Source organism: Pezoporus wallicus, unplaced genomic scaffold (assembly GCF_028554395.1).
Source record: "Pezoporus wallicus isolate ANWC-B61680 ecotype Strahan unplaced genomic scaffold, APGP_CSIRO_Pwel_v1 scaffold_6362, whole genome shotgun sequence".
Lineage (NCBI taxonomy): Eukaryota > Metazoa > Chordata > Aves > Psittaciformes > Psittacidae > Pezoporus > Pezoporus wallicus.
In genome coordinates, this window is record NW_026637663.1 from 8573382 (window position 1) to 8591887 (window position 18506).

Consider the following 18506-nt stretch of genomic DNA (forward strand, 5'->3'; position numbering starts at 1 on the left):
GTCAAGGGACATTCCAACACCCAACTCATTACACAAAAGCCAAGGCCTGACGGGAATTCCTGACATTCTAGAGTAGTCCAGAGGAGGAGAGAATGCACACACAGGGTTGCAAAGCATCGACCAGTCTATGTAAAAACTTACAGCTATATTCTGTTTGGTCTGAGCAAACTATTTAAACTAAGTCCGTGTGCTTATGGTAGCTGTTATCAATGTACTGTACAGGCAGAGGTGTTTTGTACAGCCGCCATCCCCTCACATTAAATCCATTTTGTTACACTGAGCAGCCTGGGCCAGTGTTTTCCATCCTGGGAATCCGTGTCAGCTCGCACTTTTTCACTTGTGCTGGTTAGGGGAGGCACAGGGTAAGGAAGAGAAACTGTTTGCCTCCTGATTGGAAAAGAAGCAGCAGCTTCCTGGAACTGCTTCTGGAAATCCATCAGTGCCCCCGTGTGTTGGAGCAGTGGCCGGATGGCAGCAGGAGAGCCAAGCCCTGTGCACGGTGGGGGAGAAATCAGGCTTATGGCTACCCAAAATGAGGCGTTTGTGACCCCTCAGCCCAAGGGTTGGGGCTGGATGAGAGGGTCATGCTCATTCAGAGAGGTGGTGTGAGGCCATGGCATCACAGCAATGCTCCCCAGGACACTCATATTTCTTGTGTGCGATGCCTTAAATACGGAGTCAGAGAGAGAGAAGGGAATAGCCAGAAATGGCTCAAGGGCCACGGGGTGCAGCTGCTTGGCAGGGACATGGTGTCCAGCCATGCTGTGTCTGGGTGCAGCCAGGCTGGAAGAGGAAGGCTAGCCGCAGAGGCTGCCCTATTTTCTGCATTCACCTCCAAAGCACTTCATTTCCCAAGTGAGCGCAGCCGCCTAACACTGGGCTGGATTAGGCAAATCCTGTTCTGGCATTCGCTGGAGATGGGTTTTTAAAGCAGATTAAAGCAAAACAGAGAAAGGTCCCTGTGGTTGCAGCTGCCTTCATCTCCTTTCAGCAGGCCCCTTGCTGCTACCCATCTTTTTGTCTTGTAGAAGCAGAGCTTTAATCAGCAATCCCCCCTGCGTGGTGCTGCACAGAGAAAAGGAGCTGTTGTTGCAAATCCGTTAACTCTGGTGCATGGCACGGACCCTCCAGTATTAGATGTCCCCTGGCAGGAGCAGGGCACAGAGCTGCAAATTTGGGATCCTGCACCCCGCTCTGGCGTGGCCATGGCTCACCCTGGCGCAGGAGGCAGCAGTGTGGGTGATGGAGGCTGCTGCGTGTGCGGGATGCTGTGTGCCAGGGCAGCACATGGGGCCTGCTCCTGTGAGACCGTGCTTGGGCTGGGCGATGCTTCTGAGATATAGCCGGGGGGTGGCGAGGCTGCAGCACTTCAGCCTAATTCTATTCTGTTATAATTTACTCTACTACTCTGTTCTGTTCTGGTCTAGTCTAGTTTAGTTCATTCTGGCCTGGCCTGGCCGAGCCTAGCTAAGCCGAGCCGAGCCTAGCTGAGCTGAGCCTAGCTAAGCCGAGTCGAGCTGAGCTGAGCCAAGCCTAGCCGAGCTGAGCCTAACTGAGCCTAGCTGAGCCGAGCAGAGCCTAGCCAAGCTGAGCCTAACTGAGCCTAGCCTAGCCTAGCCTAGCCTAGCAGAGCCGAGCCTGAGCCGAGCCTAACTGAGCCTAGCTGAGCTGAGCCTAACTGAGCCGAGCTGAGCCTAGCAGAGTGTAACTGAGCCGAGCCTAACTGAGCCGAGCCGAGCCTAACTGAGCCGAGCCGAGCCTAACTGAGCCGAGCCTAACTGAGCCGAGCCGAGCCGAGCCTAACTGAGCTGAGCCGAGCCGAGCCGAGCCGAGCCGAGCCGAGCCGAGCCGAGCCGAGCCTCAGATGCCGCGCAGGGCGGTGCTGGTTGGGGAGGGGGCTGCGCGCCACGATTGGCGCTGGGCGGGCGGGGCGGGGCCTGGCGCCGCTGTTTGGATTTAAACGTTGCAGCGGGAGGGGGCGGGTTCTGTCGTTCCCGTTTCCCCGGTGGCGGCTCCGCCATGGTGGTGCCGGCGCGGCGCGTGAAGACGGAGTACATGAAGCGCTTCAAGGAACCCAAGTGGGAGTCGTGCGGCGCCTGCTACCTGGAGCTGCTGCGCTACCGCCTCAGCCGCCGCCTCCTGGAGCAGGCGCACCGGCCCTGGCTGTGGGACGGCTGGGAGGACGACAGCGGCAGCGGCGGCGGCAGCAGCACCGCCGGGTCCCCCTCGCCGCCGGCCGCCAGCAGCCCCGCAGCCGCGCAGGAGGAGGAGGCGGCGGCACCTGCAGCACCACCGGCACCGAGTGAGGCGGGACGGGCCAGCCCCGGTCGGGAGCGGGGTAATGGTGGTAAGTGTTGGGGGGGGGGGGGGGGGGTGTCTGTGTGTCGTGGGGCAGCGCTGCCTGCCGCCGCCGGAGCCAGGCGGGTCCTGCCCGGCCTGAGCGGTGCACGTCAAAAATGGCTCCGGCCGCTCCGCTGCGGCGGGGGTGCTGTTCCCCCACGCCGGAGTGACCCCGCTGGCCCTGCCGGCCCGGGCATGTCCGAAGGGCCGGGTCTGGGGGAGGACGGTGGCGCGGCAGGGCCAGGGCAGCGTGGGTTGTGTCATACAGCTGGGGGGGTACAGCTTGGTGCTCTCCAAATGAGGTGTGCGGGAAGCCGGGCAGGGCTCGGAGGCACGTCGGGGCAGAAGGGAATGCTGTTAATGGGTTCCTTGCTCTTGGCCTGCGGAGAAGCCGTAGCTGCGGCATCGGAGGTGTTTCTTTAAAGAGCCAAGCGGTGGTAACTCTCACCCTGAGTCACAGCCACTGATGTAAACTGTTGCCATGGGAGCGCAGCATCTCTGCAATTATATAAGCTGTTTCTCTGGCAAAAGCAGCGGCAAGTTGGACTGCTTGCCAGTGGCGGGCACTTAGCACGGTTGCTTTCCTGGATGTGCACACGTAGTTTGCCGCAGCTGAACGCTTGGTTCCCAGTTCTACCTGAGGTTTGGCCTTGGGTTTGCAGCTTGCAGACAACTGTGTAGGCCTGAGCAGCTGCAGAGCTGGTGATGTCTTGCTCTCTTTTAGCGTATCTTACCTTTTGGTATCTCAAGAATTAACTATGCAGAGTGGGTAGACAGGTAATGACACTGTCAAGCTTCCTAGGTTGGTGGGGTTTTTATCCTATAGCATATTGTCTCTTACCTATAATGATAGAAAACTTTATCTGGCAGCCATTGATGGGTCTTTTGCAATGCCTTTTGAATCCTCTATGTATCTGTTGTACTGTAGCAAGGAAAGTCCTTGAGAAATGATCAGTTAAGCCTCACGCTGCCTGAATGGTTTTTCTGGTTAGATGTGGTTGTTTGAAGTGGGATGATTAATCTGTTTCAGTATCCCTTGGGGCCTGAGTTTATGAGAATAATCTATATTCTGATACTCAAGACTAAACTGTGCTTGTAGCCCTTAAGGATACCATGTTATACAAAAGCTTAGCTTTGCTGAAGTCGTCTGTTGAAGAGGCCTGGTGTCTCAGGGCATGCTGGTTACGTGGGGTTTTGCAGTGAGCTGCCCTCCTCATGGCTGGGTGTTTCTGTGGCCCTAGCTCCATGCTGGGGTGCACACATCTGCTGGCTGCCAGGGCACCTGCAGGTCTGGCTGCAGTTGTTGCCTGGTTCTGGCTGGGCTGGCTTTGGCAGTGAGTTAAAGCTTGATAGCTGTGGATGTGCTGCTCATGCAGACACTTTGTCATCAGTGACGTTGTGTGCCACTATCCAGTGCATCCACCTCTGTATCCTCATTACAGCATCAGTTGCTAAGGGACTGTGGCATATTAAGCTATGGGATTTTGGATGATTGTGGCTTTGTAGCTGATGCACATTTGCCATGGCTGCTAGAAGGGAATGCCTAATGTTCTATTAGGTCCTTGCTATTTTACACTCGTAATGGGAGAAAAAGCTGTGCCTAACATTTATTTCTTTGCTAGGTGGCTTAGGATAAACATTTTATTTTGTTTTAAGCTCTCCAAGTATTCAAGGGCTTTACTAAGTCCTTAGCAAAAGGACCAAAAGCAACTCTGCTTAGGCATCAGGATTTAGTGGGAATTTATTGTATATTAGGGTATATGCTAATGTATAGGCAAGTGATTTAGTATTGAACATTTGTAAGGATGTTTCCTTTGCATAGTGGCTGGCTAATTAAAACCTGTGGAGGAGATAACATGGAGACTGCCACTCTGAATCTTCTATTATTCAACTGCCTTTTCTTTTCTGGAGGAACTTAATTATACCCAAGCGCTGTGGGGGTAGCTGAGTGTGCTCATGTTGATGACATCTTTTGTCTTCTGAATCTGAGATCCACCCACATGCTGCAGCATTCTGGTTGTTACCTGGCTACTGCTGCTTCCCTCTGTTCTGTGGGGAACCTGATTTCTGGCTGAGTAGTACTGATAATGCTTGTGGACAAGAGTATTTGGCCAGTGCTCATGTTGCCTAGTATGTGTGATAAAGCCAGTTTGTAATGCTGTGTGCCCATGGTTGCTTTTCCCTTATGAAGATGAGCCTGTGAGTGTTTGTAAAGCAGTCTGTAAGTGCTTCTGGGGTGTGTAGAGAAAGCTGATGCATACAGCATGCCTTTAAGATTTAGTGGTGTTGGTCTAAAGTACAACCAGTATGAACATCTGAGATACCACACAGGACAAACGCATTTTGCCATGGTGCTTGTGTGTAAGCTACAACTGAGTGATCCTAAGGTGTGCTTGGTGGCATATTTGGGTTAATTCCTTCTGGCTCTTCACTTGCAGCAACTGTTCTGTAGAACATGTCCAGGCACAGATGTGCTTTAAACACAATCCAGCAAAATCTTGGCCTAAATCAACTGGTCTAGTTGACACATCCTCAAAACTGTCAACACAGCTCAGTGGACCTGTAAGTGAAAGACAGGAGCTCTTGGCAGCTGTGCTGCTGTCAGACCTGTTGCTTGTGAAATGATGCCACTGCACACGCATGCTGGATGAAGGCATCTTTCAGCCCTATTGTCATTTGCCTTCACCATGTTTGTGCAGTGGTCTTAAATGGCAGTAGTGACAAGCTGCTGTCAAAGCAGTTGCCACACAGTAGCTGGAAAGTTACTGATCTGTATTAGTGCATCTCTGCAAAATAACCAGTTTCAAACTTGTTTCCTGATCTTGCCCGCCATTGTGTTGCGGGTGTATTTGCTGGCCCAAGAACATGGCGAGGAGTAGTTTGTGGCACAGGAAAGGACAATAGTGTAATCTTAGGGGTTTATAGTACTGTGATTCAAAGTTGCTCCAATTTTTTTGGTTGGAAACAAGCTTGGCTATGAAGCCAAGTCAGTCATTATTTTCCAAACTCTGTGGCAGATGAAGCTTGTGTGACTAATCAGCTTTGAGCTGCTGCATGCCTGGTAGCTCCAGTACTACTTCATATAAGATTTCTTGAAACAATGATGTTGAATTCTTTAAGCTGTAGTAACTACTTTCCATCTAGCTGTAGTCTGTTCATACCCACAACTGAGTATATGCCCTCTTCAAGAGGCCTTAGAGACCTGCTGTATTTGGAGAAAGGTGTTGTACTAAAGCTGGAAGCTCTGGGTTCTGCCCATGGCAGTTTAAGCACAAAGCGCTTCTCCTGAGCGTGATGAGCAAACTTCTCTATTGAAGTAATATTGAAGTATATTACTTCAGTAGAGATTAGACCTGTGGGTCTAATCAGAAGGTTGTTAAAACTTCTAGTGAGTCAGCAGGGCCTTTGAAATGGGAATCCCGTCTGCCCCATTGGGCAGGCAGTACTGTGGGAGGGAGGAAGCTCCACTGGAGCTTTTCCTGCTTTAGCCCTGGAGGGGAGCTCCTGTGCGAACCGGGCAATGCAGTGGGGTTTAAATGACCCCTTCTGGGCAGGAGCTTTCAACAGCCATATTGGGTGGGCCTGGCAGCCTTGTTCTGCCTGCTAAGCACTTAATCCCCTCCTGTCCAGCATGCTATGCTTAGCATCCATGATGTAGTTTTAAATGTTCCTAGGTTTTTCCCACTCCCGTCTAATCCCTGTAATGCTGCTGCCAATCAGTTCTGAGTTTCCTGTGCCTGCTGGACCTAGCACACTGCATGGGAGGGAGGACATGGGTAAGTGTTGCTGGTGTTTAGGCTCCCTGAGCAGCTGGGTCTAACTCCTTCCTTGCTATCAGCTGCTGCTTTTCTACCTTCCTGTGAAGAGGGGTGCCTAACAAAATGGCTTGGGTATAAACTACAGTTTTAAATAAAAGGCTCAACTGTTACAGATACCTGCCTTGTGCCTTCACCAACTGAGTTCTATATAAACGTAGGAGTGAATTAAGTGAAATACCTGCTCTAATAGCAGCTGCTCATAAGATGCTATAGTATGCTCTGGCATACAGCATTTACTGTAAAACTGTGCACAGGACTCTGCATGCCATTTATCCATATGGTTTTATTGCTATTTTGGGACAAGCAGGTTCAGTCATTTCTGTACCAGCTGGAACTATATATCCTAGTGAACAGCATCCCCCAGGCATGGCTGTTGCCTTGAAATAGTATCTTAAAACTGGAGTTTCCATGCAATTGCTGAGTCCCCGCTTCCCTGTATCTTTTAAGTCTCTAAATGCCACCTCTGCTTCTCATGAACTCCGTGTTGCTCCATCCTTCTTTGCAGACAAGGAAGATGCCATTTTTCCCTTGAACAGAGGATGGAACAGCTTCCCAAAATAAAAGCACTCCTGTTTCATAATTGGCAGCAGTATGTCTGCCTGCAGTGTTTTATTTTCTCAAAACAGTGTTTCCTTCTGATAATGGACCTAGCAGTCCCTTATTAGGAGTGGGCAGGGGAGAGGGCTGTGTGGATAATATTTTGTAAAGGGATAGGCCTGTGCTGTCTGTAATGAATGCAAGCTGCTTTGTTAGAGGTGAAGCTGTGTGTCCCAGAGCTCAGGGCACACTATGCAGAGCAGGTCTTTTACCACACTGAGGTTACTGCTGCTTACTTTTTATCCAGCCGTGGCTATAATGACTGAAACTATGTGCTCCCAATACTGGGATACATAACATTCTGGCTGTTTTTTGTTCTCACTCTGTCACTCCTTTGGCCTTGACTACTGTCCTTTGTTGTGGGGACAGTTAAGTGAATTCATAACATACAGCTCTAAACACTTTCACATTACTCACTACTCTCACCCAAATACTCGGATGTACTGCAGTATCATCTGTAGTGGAATGCTGCACCTGCACAGCTTGGAAGACCTGTGTGAATAGGCTAGCCTGAACAGGGCCCAGCACCAGGGCCCCTGTGTTGGCTGGTAGCGAATGGATGTATTGGCAAGACTTAGGGCTAGTGACAGGGAGCCTGAGGCTCGCCTTATGGGCATGCTGGGGCATGTGGCAAATCTTCACGTCTTTACCCTACAGGCACGAAAAGCAGTGTCCCATTGGGCGTGTACTTGCTTGACTATCTAAATTGTAACAATTGGCAAGAATGATTGCTATTTTGTCACAGCATTGGCAGGACCTTCTGCTTTCAGTGAAGACCCTTAGGTAAAGCTTGTACTAGTGGTTTGTGATAAACCTCTCAGTATCTAAGCCAGCCTTAGATGAGCTCCTGTCAGTGGAGGAATTCCCTCTGTACATACCAGTGTATCCTGGTGGTGGCTGAATGTGTTGAGACTTGGAACAGTGGTAGCTTGCGGCTGGTCCCAGCACAACCAGAAATAGATGGTATGGCAGAAGACTTCCAAATTCAGTGTGTTTGTCAGCAGTTTCAGTGTGTCACTGTGTGTCTAGCAGAAGACAGCATTTAATGCACAAAGGTGGACATTTGAAGGGACACCCTTACTAGTGGACTGCTATGCTGTTAGGGTAATAAAAGGCATCACTGGCCTAAAAAGTCACAGAGACTTCAGATCAATGTCTGCTGCTGCCCACGATGCTTACGGGTCACGCTGAATGCCTACCATACACGTCCAGCTTGTCAACACTACTGTTGACAGGATGGAGAACTAAACCAGGGTTCTGTGTATTTTTTCCACAGTTGTATTTCCCAGCATGCTGTAAGTACTATATTGATTAAAATTACAGAATCAAATCATTTAGGTTCGAAAAGATCTTGAAGATTAAGTCCAACCATTAGCCTGGCAGTGCCAAGTCCACCGTTAAACAACATCTTTAAGTGCCACATTTACACATTTTTAATAGCTCCAGGGATGATGACCCTATCACTTCCCTGGGCAGCCTGTTCCCTTTCCTTGATAATCCTTTTGGTGAAGAATTTTTTCCTAATATTCAACCTAAACTGCCTCTGGGGCAACTTGAGGCCATTTCCTCTTGTCCTATCGCTTGTTTCTTGAGAGAAGAGACTGACCCTCACTTCACACAACCTCCTTTCAGGTAGTTCTAGAGACTGGTAAAGTTTCTCCTGAACCTCTGTGTCTCCAGACTAAACACCCCCAGTTCCCTCAGCTGTTCCTCATCAGACTTGTGCTCTGGACCCTTCACCAGCTTTGTTGCCCATTTCTGGACCAGCTCCAGCACCTCATTGTCTGTCTTGTAGTGAGGGGCCCAGAACTGAACGCAGGATTCAAAGTGCAGCGTCACCAGTGCCCAGTACAGGGGGAGGATCACATCCCTGGCTCTGCTGCCACACTACTGCTGATATGAGCCAGGATGCCGTTGGCCTTCTTGGCCACCTGGGCACAAGCTGCTCATGTTCAGCACCCCCAGGTCCTTTTTCTCTATACAGCTTTCCAGCTACTCTTCCCTAAGCCTGCAATGTTGCATGGGGCTCTTGTGACCCAAGTGGAGGACCTGGCACTGAGCCTTGTTGAACCTCATACCACTGGCCACAACCCCTCAATCCAGCCTGTCCAGATCCCCCTGTAGAATCTTCCTATCCTCCAGCAGATCAACAGTCCCACCCAACTTGGTGTCATCTGCAAACTTACTGAGGGTGCACTCGATCCCCTCATCCAGCTCATTAAGATAAATAGTTTGGATTAGTAGTAAGAGAATAGTTCAAGACCTCTTTGTTACCGGTTTGTAGACCTTACGCATCTCAATGGTGGTAAAATCTTTGGTCATCCTTTTCCAGTCAACTTTTATCTGTGGGTGTTCACTTGATTATATTTACTGATGTCATAAACCGGACTTCTTCAAAGCAACTTTATTGTAAGGCATGACTTTCTTACCAGCCTCTCTCTTAGATTTATGAACTATTGCAGGGCTATACCAAATATTAGTTTCCTTCATCTGAAGTCTAAGACACAGATTTTTGTATGTAAGAAGTAGTATGCAGGAAATGTCAAGAACTGCTAGCTGTGAGGAACCACAAACAGGAAAACTAGTTCCTGAATAGTTCTAGCTCTATAATGCAAGATTGGATCTCGTTTCCCTGTATTTTTATTAATGTCTTATATAATCTTAATTCAGCCTTTAATGTTAGTCTATGTCTGCAAAGCTGAGACAATGATAGACTTTAATTTTTTCATCACAAACTCCACTTACCCAAAGCCTGGAGGACAAATGCTGGACCCTTGTTATGGGAAGTTTGCGTGGGAAATTAGCCTTGGGGAGCATTGCCTGTGAAGTGTGGTACTTTAAATGTAAAACACATGTCACAGAACAGATAGCATGGGTGATGTCTTCCACTTTGTAAGTCTTTGCTTCATATTCCCCTCTCCTCCATAAGCAGAAAACCACAATCAAGATGTATGTATAATCAGGGTACTTGAAAACAAATCACTTTTTTTCTTTCAGTGGAAGCTTATAATAGAGGGATTTAATATTCCACATGCTCTTATCAGGCTTCATCTCTGGCTGGCTGGCAGTATCTCCATGGCATTCAACAGTCCGTATGTTTGTTGTCTGAAAGATGGAAGAATGAGATAGTGAAGACTGAAGATCACTGGAAACAGTTTTGAAATACTGCCTGGAGCTGTTGGTTATCTGTGGCCTTGCTAGTGAAAGGCATGTTTGAATATGTGAAAGCTGATGTACAGAGGGATGGGCTTAGAAATATTGTAGTCACTAAAGAAAGGGTTAAGGCATTTAAGCAAGGTATACATCTGTTGCTAAGGAAGTAATGACTTCTTCAATTCTAAACCCAGCAATTTTGATGATGTCTTGAGAGGCTGTGCAAGTCATACCTTAATATGTTGTCATTGGGAGCTTAAAGCATAAACTTTTTCTTTCTTTAGAGAAAGAAAGAGAAGATAAAGAAAAGCAGCAGAAGGAAGAGCAAGAAAAAACTGTAGAACACCCTCCTGTAAAGGAAGCAGACAAAACCAGCCGTCCAGGACGACGTCCAAGTCAAAGTGCCTTGTCCAGTCGGAATGATCGAAGATCAGCCAAAAGCCCTCAAAAGACAGATGCACCAAAGGAGAATAAACATCCATTTGCTCTGTATGGGTGGGGAGAAAGACAGACAGATACTGGAAGCCAGAAAACTCACAATGTTTGTGCTTCTGCTTCAGCAAATGAAGTAAGTAAAAGCTTCTGTTTTGTTACTTAGTGCCTGGGTACGACACATGTCTAATACTGAGATAAAACTTCCCAGGGATGCCTCTGAGTGCCTGGAAATTCTAGCAATAAATTATAAATAAATTAAATTAAAAATTCTAACAATAAACCTGAAGAGGTTTGACATGTCTGAATCAGACAGCTCTTCCCTGTTAATTTGGTTTTGGAACTTCCCATGTTTGACTAATACTTGCAAGTTCTGATTAAATCTTGGCTATCTTGTTTCTGGCTGTTACAGTGCTACCAGCAAAACTGGCTGTTATAAATGTATTTCTGCATTCTGAACTTCAGGAAAACAAGAGAAAAGCAGCAGCAGGCAGTTAGCACCAGGCATCCCACAGCAGGCAGGTATATACACACTGGGGTAGAACGTGTGCTGTGAACGAGTGACTTGTGCTGGGGCACCTATGAGGAACAGGAGCCTCACTGAGAAGGAACAAATGCTTTGCTGCTGAAATGTCTGCCTAGCAGCTTGCTTCATCAGGTCGCTAGCAGGGAACTTCTTGCTGACAGTAGAATGGCCTGTGAGATGGCTGATGGATTGCAGGGTTGATATATTGGCAAAATAGCACAGGTAAAATTCATATGGTCATGGACAGCACCAGGATTCTGCTATGGTGGGGTATGTTTCCTGGCTTAGCAAGAAACAGTGGAGTGTTGCAGCAGGTTCATTTCTTTTTTTCTGTAGTTCCCCTAGTCTGGCAAAACATAGCCATTACTGTATCCCTGCCAGCATCTTGTCTTTATCATTAATGTAGAGTCTGAGCCTATGACCTAAGATACCTGAGGATGAAGGTGGATGGTGTTCTTGATCTGTAAGTTCTTGATCTATAAGATAGAGCTGAGTTCTGATGGACTGTTTTGGAAGGGGTTTGAAGCTTAAGTCTCTTCCTTTCTGGACACTTCTGATACACTTCCAGTTAGGTGATGTTTTATTACTAAGATGCTTCTTTAAGTGGGAAGTGACTACTTACTGCCTCAGCTAGGTCCCCTTTCTTTAATGTTTGAAAGTTTTCACATTCTCCTAATTGAGATGGGATGTAGTTTTAAATCTGGAGATGGAAGCAAGCAAGCATAGAAGCTGGCTTTTAAATTTGGAGGAAATATGATTAATATAAACATGTATGTAGGTGTGCCTGCAGCACGTTGTCAAAACTATGTTCTTCAGTGTCTCGGGATTGGTTTTACTATTTTAGCTTAGGTTTTAAGGGATGCTTCGGGTATATTGAGGGATGTTTAAGAAATTAAAATGGTAGAAACGGGAAACTTGAGGTTTTTAGAATATGCAAGAGTAAGACTGAGAAACATTCAAGATTTTTTAAATTGTTTAATAGTGTGAAGTGGGAAAGATAATGCACAACAGAACTGGAGGCATTTTTAATAAAATTTTGTACTCCTGTTAGGTACAAATTACAGAAGAAAATAGAATCTCATTAGCGACCCCTGTTAATTCAGGATGGCAACTGGGACAAAGTCATCCCCAGCTTCCCTGAGGGTGTTCTGAGGCTGTTTTCCTGCTGTAATACTAACTCTGGTCTTCTAGATTCATGAATCTGCTCTCCGAGCAAAGAACAGGAGACAAGTGGAGAAAAGGAAGCTCTCTCAGAGGCGGGTACGATCAGCAGAAGCAGAGAAAGCCTGGCGAATAAAGCCCTCCCCTCCAGATAACCCTTGGATGACAGAGTACATGAGATGCTACTCAGCAAGAGCTCTGTGAATCTGGATTCACTTAGGCATCTTCAAAAGAAGTTACGCATATCAGGACACTGGTGCAAGGAACCAAACTACTTATGCAAGGTTTTTATAGGGAGTTTCCAGCTGTTACAGTATTTGCTATGATGTTTTTATCTTGGCTACCTACCTCACAGTGGGGTGCATTGTTGGAGCCATAGTATTTGAAGAGGCTTTTAGATAGAGCTACCCAAACTTTTAACCAATTCCCCTTTTTGGGAATTTTTCTAATGCTTCAGTTGACTTGTTTTGGGGTGGAAGGGGGAACTTTAGTATACAGGGAGTCAAACAGTCTTTTGAGCTTGGTTACAAATAATCTATTGTCCCTTATTTTCAAAGTTCAAGTTGCAGGGAGGTGGTGCTGGGGAAAGACTTGAAAGGTGTGATGGAGGTGCCTTTGCATTTATAGTACTATTTGATTTAATACTTCTACCAAAATAAGTATATTGAGACAGGTAACAGGAAAGCCAGTGGGTCTGGTAAACAGCACTAATAAATGTCCATGCTTTAGGCAGGCAAATACTAAGTATTGTCTGTACATAGAAACTTTCAGAAAAACCTTGTTTGATTAGTGGATCTGCTGACTCTTACTGCTGTTTCTAAGGTCATTAGAATAAACTACTAATTTTCAGGGTAAGAAACAGCTACAGGATTGTTTTGCTGTCACTGTGCCTGTTGTACCAAATAATGGATGTAGACAATCATGATCTGCTAGCTGCTGCTCAATAAGCAGTTGCTTGTTCTACCAGTATGAAGTTGTGCCACTGTAGTAAGCTCATGGTCACGCTTACTCTGTGCTTAATCATGTAAATGTGCGTATTGAAGGAGAGGGCTGGCTCCTATCTAGTGAAGTCTATTTTTAGCACTTAAAGAGTACCTATTATGCTCAGTGGGGACATGAGTGCAATATGCATTCCATTTGGTGGCATTGTACAAGTATACTGTTAGAAGTTTTAAACTTGAGAATTGTGTGGATAAGGCTTGCAGATGAAGTCCTGAGCAGCTTTCTGCCTCTCAAAATTGGTGTGGAAGCCCTTGCTATAGGGGTGAGAGGAAGGAACATACAGTGGACTTTGAACACTCACTTCATAGGTCCTACTTCTATATAGCAAGACAGTCATTGTTTGTGATATCCTCAGTGGGCACTTTTCCCCTCAAGCTGCTGTAAGTTATTTTGTTTTCAGTTGGATAACTAAGCTTTAGGCAGATAATTGCTGTAGTTGTGAGCTTAAAGTTTTGTTCAGATGTGTTGTGTGTTAGTCACATGTGTTGGTTACCTCAGTTTAATTGTCTTGCAGCTTGTGTTTTGCAGACTGAACACCTTCTCATAGGAAGCACACTTGCACTTCTGTAGCAGATGCCTGTGCTAGTCTTAGCTTCATCCCACAATCTGTGAGTAAGCAGGACTCTTGAACTACTACTGCAGCACATAGCTACATGCTTAGTGTAAAGCTTCATTTTAAGTGTTATCGAAAGAAAGTAATCGCACAAAGGGACTAAGCACTGCTGCCTCCTAGTGTTAATGGCATTCCATCAGTACAGGCTTCATTACTCCCAATTTTAATCTTATTAAAGTCCTAGAATCAATGAAATTATAACCTGAGCTTTACTTGCCTTTTAAGCATAAAGTTATAAAAATACAGACAACTCTTGTTCAAATCTGCCTGATCTTATGGATTTTAAGTCTGGGATTACAAAGTATGATTAAGTATGTTTTATACATAGCAAAAACTACTGTATTCCAATTCTTAAGAAAACCACAGGCTAAAACTTCCTAAAATTGCAGGACAGTGAGCAAAACTGAGGCAGACTATTCCAGAATATGTCTTTATTCCATATGAGATTCCTTTCTTTTCCTTTTATGTGTTTTTTTTCCTCTTTAAATAGCTGCGCTAAATATGCTTAAGTTGCTTCTGCTGCTATCTCAATTCAGAAATGCACCCTAACTTTGAACAATGGTGTCAAAGCACTTACTCAGTGGTGTTTAATAGCCTTATTCAATAAAAAATATCTGTTCCAGTTGCACACAGGCTTTGCAGGCTCTGTGTAACAGCAGAAGGACTGTGCCCCTGGTGCATTGTCACATTAAACAGCTTTCTTGACCGCATGGGGGAGGGCTCATCTTGCCATGCTTTCAAAGACAGCTTCTATGGTTCTCTCTTCCCACTGAGAATGGAGGATCTGAGATGACTATGTGCCTGCCTCAAGTACCCATTTTTGGATAAGATGGACCTCCCATCAGATGCTGGTCTTTCCAGTAATTATAGAGGGTTTAAATGTCTTCTGCCTTGGATACCAGGTACCAAACTTAAACCATGTAAAAACAGGCTTGTTCAGGGTGTTCTACAGTGTGTAAGAATCTTCACCAGCACCAAGGCTGCTGTGTATTGAGGATCTAGTTCTTATCCTTGTTGGGTCAAGCACTGTCCCCATCAAACCCATCGGGTAGAAGACAGTAGTGACACTAATCAGGTCAAGTGAGTCTCAGTCATGCTTTTTCAAATGGTTTGTAGCTAAAACAGATCCTGGGTGCTATGTTGGTACTGTCTTGGTTTACAGAATATAATGCCTGAAGTGAGGGATAAATCATTCTACAAGTCAGGTAGCCTTCCTGTATTTGGGTGTTACTTGGCTTAAAAAGGCTAGTAGGTTTGCTTAGACAATGTGAAATAGTGTAGTTCTGATACTGCAGAGTTGTAAATGCAAAATATTTCGCATGTGCCAGGCTGAAGTCTGAAAAACTTATTTTAATGTTTTGACATTAATAAATGACAAGGCAATTGACTTGGAAAGCAGAACTCTTCAAGTGTAAAAGCTTTAACTATATTGGATAGATTCTTACAGGAGATGGCTGTTTTGCATCAAGTTGGACTCACTAAAAATGGAAAACCTAGTGAATGTCACCCAATCAAGTAAGGAAGTTCTGAACTTTGTCTTGCATGGACTCTTGAATTCAGCCAAGTAATGAACACTTCTCACTCCTGTTGCAGAAGTAAAACTGTTTGTAAGAACACAGTAAATACTCAGTTGTCCCAAGTCTTCATTAAAGTAACTGCTTATTCCTTTTTCTTTCTGAAAGTACTTAGCTAAGTGAAACAAGGCTTTTACAATGTGTAATGCTGAAATTTAACTGTAGTGTTGTGACAACTAGTGTTTACAATGTGAAATGTTACAATGAAAACTGAGTAAGAATGTCCCTGTGAGCTTAAAGTAGCATGCCTGTTCAGTCACTGCTGTCACATCTTTGCAACTATAGACTACTGACTTTTTCCACTGGAAACTGAGATAGTCCAGGTGATAGCTAACTTACAGCCAAACTTAACAAAACTGAAATATGAATTTCTGGTAAGAATTTTATCCAGGTGGCCAATGCACATTTTAATCAGTTTTTTAACATGTATGGAAGTGTATCTGGCTTTGGCTTTTTTTTTTTATGGTATAATGCAGTGCCACTGAATAATAAAGGCCTCTCTTTGTTTTTCTTACTGTGATAAGGACCAAATGCTAGCAATCTGAGGGCCTTACATGTGGTAAACCTGCAGTTTATTTTCCAACTCAGTTAGTGCACTCAGCAGCAAAGCCATATATGGAGCCTGACTCAACACCTTGACAGTAGCCCCTATAAATTAGGGGCCCAAGTGAGTGGGAAGCTGCCTCAGCTCTTGTTAGCACTGAATTCACTTTAAAAACAATAGGAAAATACCATCTAAGCTTGAAGCAATATGTGTTTTTTAAAGTAAGTTTTTAAACAGTATTTGTTTTTAATGCTTCTGTATTGTCTATATTTAATAGTGTAGTGTCAACTTGTATATGTGAATAAAATGAGTGACACAAAGTGCCTTGGCTGCTTGTAGTGAGTGTTTTTGGGGGGGGGGATGTCTTGGGTTTTCCTTTGCATGGCGCTTTAGAGTCTGCATGCAAAATTGGTGGAGGGTTAGATTACAAGTCCAGAGCTGAGCTTTTCTGTTCCCCCTGGAACCTTCAAACAGATTTTTAATAACCTTTCCCTCCTCACTGGCTTTTTCTGCTACTAACAAGAGCCTAAAATATAATAGCTGTTTGGATTGCTATGCATGCTGAAACCTTTGGGAACCTTAATTTAGAACTTGGGAAGAAGAGGGTAATATGGGGGAAGAAACTAGGAAGCTGCGTCACTAGGAACAAGTATAATCTTGCAAATAAGAAAAGTCAAGCTATTAAAGGATGGCTACGCTGAAGTTCTACATGCTGCTGGTTCTATAGTAAAAATAGAGATCTTACGCTTTCATTCTCTGTGGGTATACAATGAATGTATTCCTTTATTATTATGGTGTTAAGTCTTTCAGCATACACAATGTAATGCAAATGAGCTGCACAGAGTAATCAAGCTTCTTTTTATAGCATTCATTATTTTAAGGACTAAGGAGAGCTGTGTACTCTTGAGCTATGAGGTACCTCACTGAATACAAAGAGCAAAATAGACAGATCAACTGTGTATTCAATCTCAAATGCCTAAAGTGGGAAAACCTCTTCCTCTTTGCTTTAGCTTTTAAAAAGCATTAGCTGCTGAAGCTGTATTATCCAAGTGACTTAGATCTATCTCATCACTAGTCATTAGTGCAGAAAGACACAGGGAAGCCAAGTGCAGCATTGCAGGGTTGGGGCCCTCCTATGCTGGTGGCAAAGCAGGCCCTGCTCCCACGAAATACATGGGAGCGCTTCAACACTTCCACCTGCTTCCCCAGCCATATACTGACTACACAATGAACTTCTGTAAGACTACCTAAGGTTTGTCATATTCTGGACTTCACTTGGTAGGCAAAGCTTGTACAAGTAAATAGAATTTGCTGTAAAACACCTAGAAAACCAAGAAAGACTCTTTATTTGGGATTAGATACAGGCATTAAATGAAATAGTGTAGGCCAACAGACTCATTAAAAGGCAAGACACAGGCTTTAATAAGACATTTAAATCCTTTAAGGGTCTAAATAGCTAAGGCTCCACATCCAATAGATTCCCAGGAGACAGGTACCAAGTATTGTTTCATGTAAAACTCCAAGCCATCTTGCTTTGGTAAAGTAAGAATTTTACATTAAAACCATACATAATTGAACATATTTCTCCCTTACTGTTAGGTGAGCTAGGTTTGGTTTGCAAACTATAATGCTAAAGCTTAAAAATCTACTCCAGGGCTGTTATTGACATGATATTTAAGTTTTAGAAATTAAAAAACCCTCACAGGAGAAACAGTAAACACTATAGCTTGCACTGGTGAGAGCTATTACTTCCATCAGGATTTCCCAGTTTAGGAAGTTTCTTTTCAAAATGTTAGTGTAGTGACAGGTGCAGCATAAAAAGTTGTGCTACTACAAAACATGCCCATTAACCTGGTTAATGTGTATATAGTAAAAGTATACATAAAAAAAAAGGTAAAAACATGTCAAAACTCATTATAATGACACTATTCTTGCCTTCCAAGTAGGAAGGGGACAGCTTAAGACGGTTACAGAAAGAATAAAACTATGCTTTTTTTTTTTTATGTAAAGGGAAAAGGGCAGGAAGAAATATAAGAAAATCCCAGCCAAATCCCTATAATTTGTATTTAAAAGCAACAGAATTAAGGAACAGTCCCCCACTCTTTTCAACTGCTACTGCAATAATGGAAAGAAATTTTGATCAACAGCCAAGACCACTTCAACCACTGTAACAGTGACAGGAGAGAGACCTTCAGTCAACTTCACTTGTACTGTGTCCCAGCTGATAAGCAAGTACTCAGCTTTCACTTTTGTCAGTGTACCAAGAAACCTGATTAGATTGTGGTAAGGCTGGGGGGGGGACAGATGACAAACTCCCCCGTATCTCATCCTTTCCCATCATTCCAGAACTCTGGCAGAAATACAACACACCCAAGTTAGTAATCTGCCATTTAGACGGGTGGAGTAGACAATTATGTCCAACACTCACTTCAGATGACTTGCTTTTGGTACTTGCTTCCACTTCTGAATACCGGGAGCTAAAATATATTGAGTGAGGATTAAGACAGGTAAGTTTCTTTGGAATTCTTTGATGTTTGTTTAAATGCATAGTTCATCTGCTTCAAAAAATACTTTACACTCCTGCCAGGAAGAGAATACTCCTTGGGAATAATTATTACCAGTTATATAACAAATCTAATCCTAAGTAACATAGGAGAAAGAGAGATAATATAGAAGTCTTTGGACCCAACAGCCTTTTAAAACCTAAATGTAGACTTTTCAAATACAAAGCAAACTTAATTCCTTT

The 18506-nt window shown here is 44.7% G+C and overlaps 1 protein-coding gene across 1 annotated transcript; it reads left to right on the forward strand.

The window, feature by feature from the left end:
* Positions 1 to 2003: 2003 nt before the first annotated feature.
* CCSAP (centriole, cilia and spindle associated protein) lies at positions 2004 to 13298 on the forward strand. Its single transcript, XM_057407034.1, is given in 3 exon segments — positions 2004 to 2353; positions 10193 to 10476; positions 12058 to 13298. Coding segments are annotated over 3 exon segments (792 nt in total). The 5' UTR covers positions 2004 to 2019; the 3' UTR covers positions 12232 to 13298.
* Positions 13299 to 18506: the final 5208 nt, after the last annotated feature.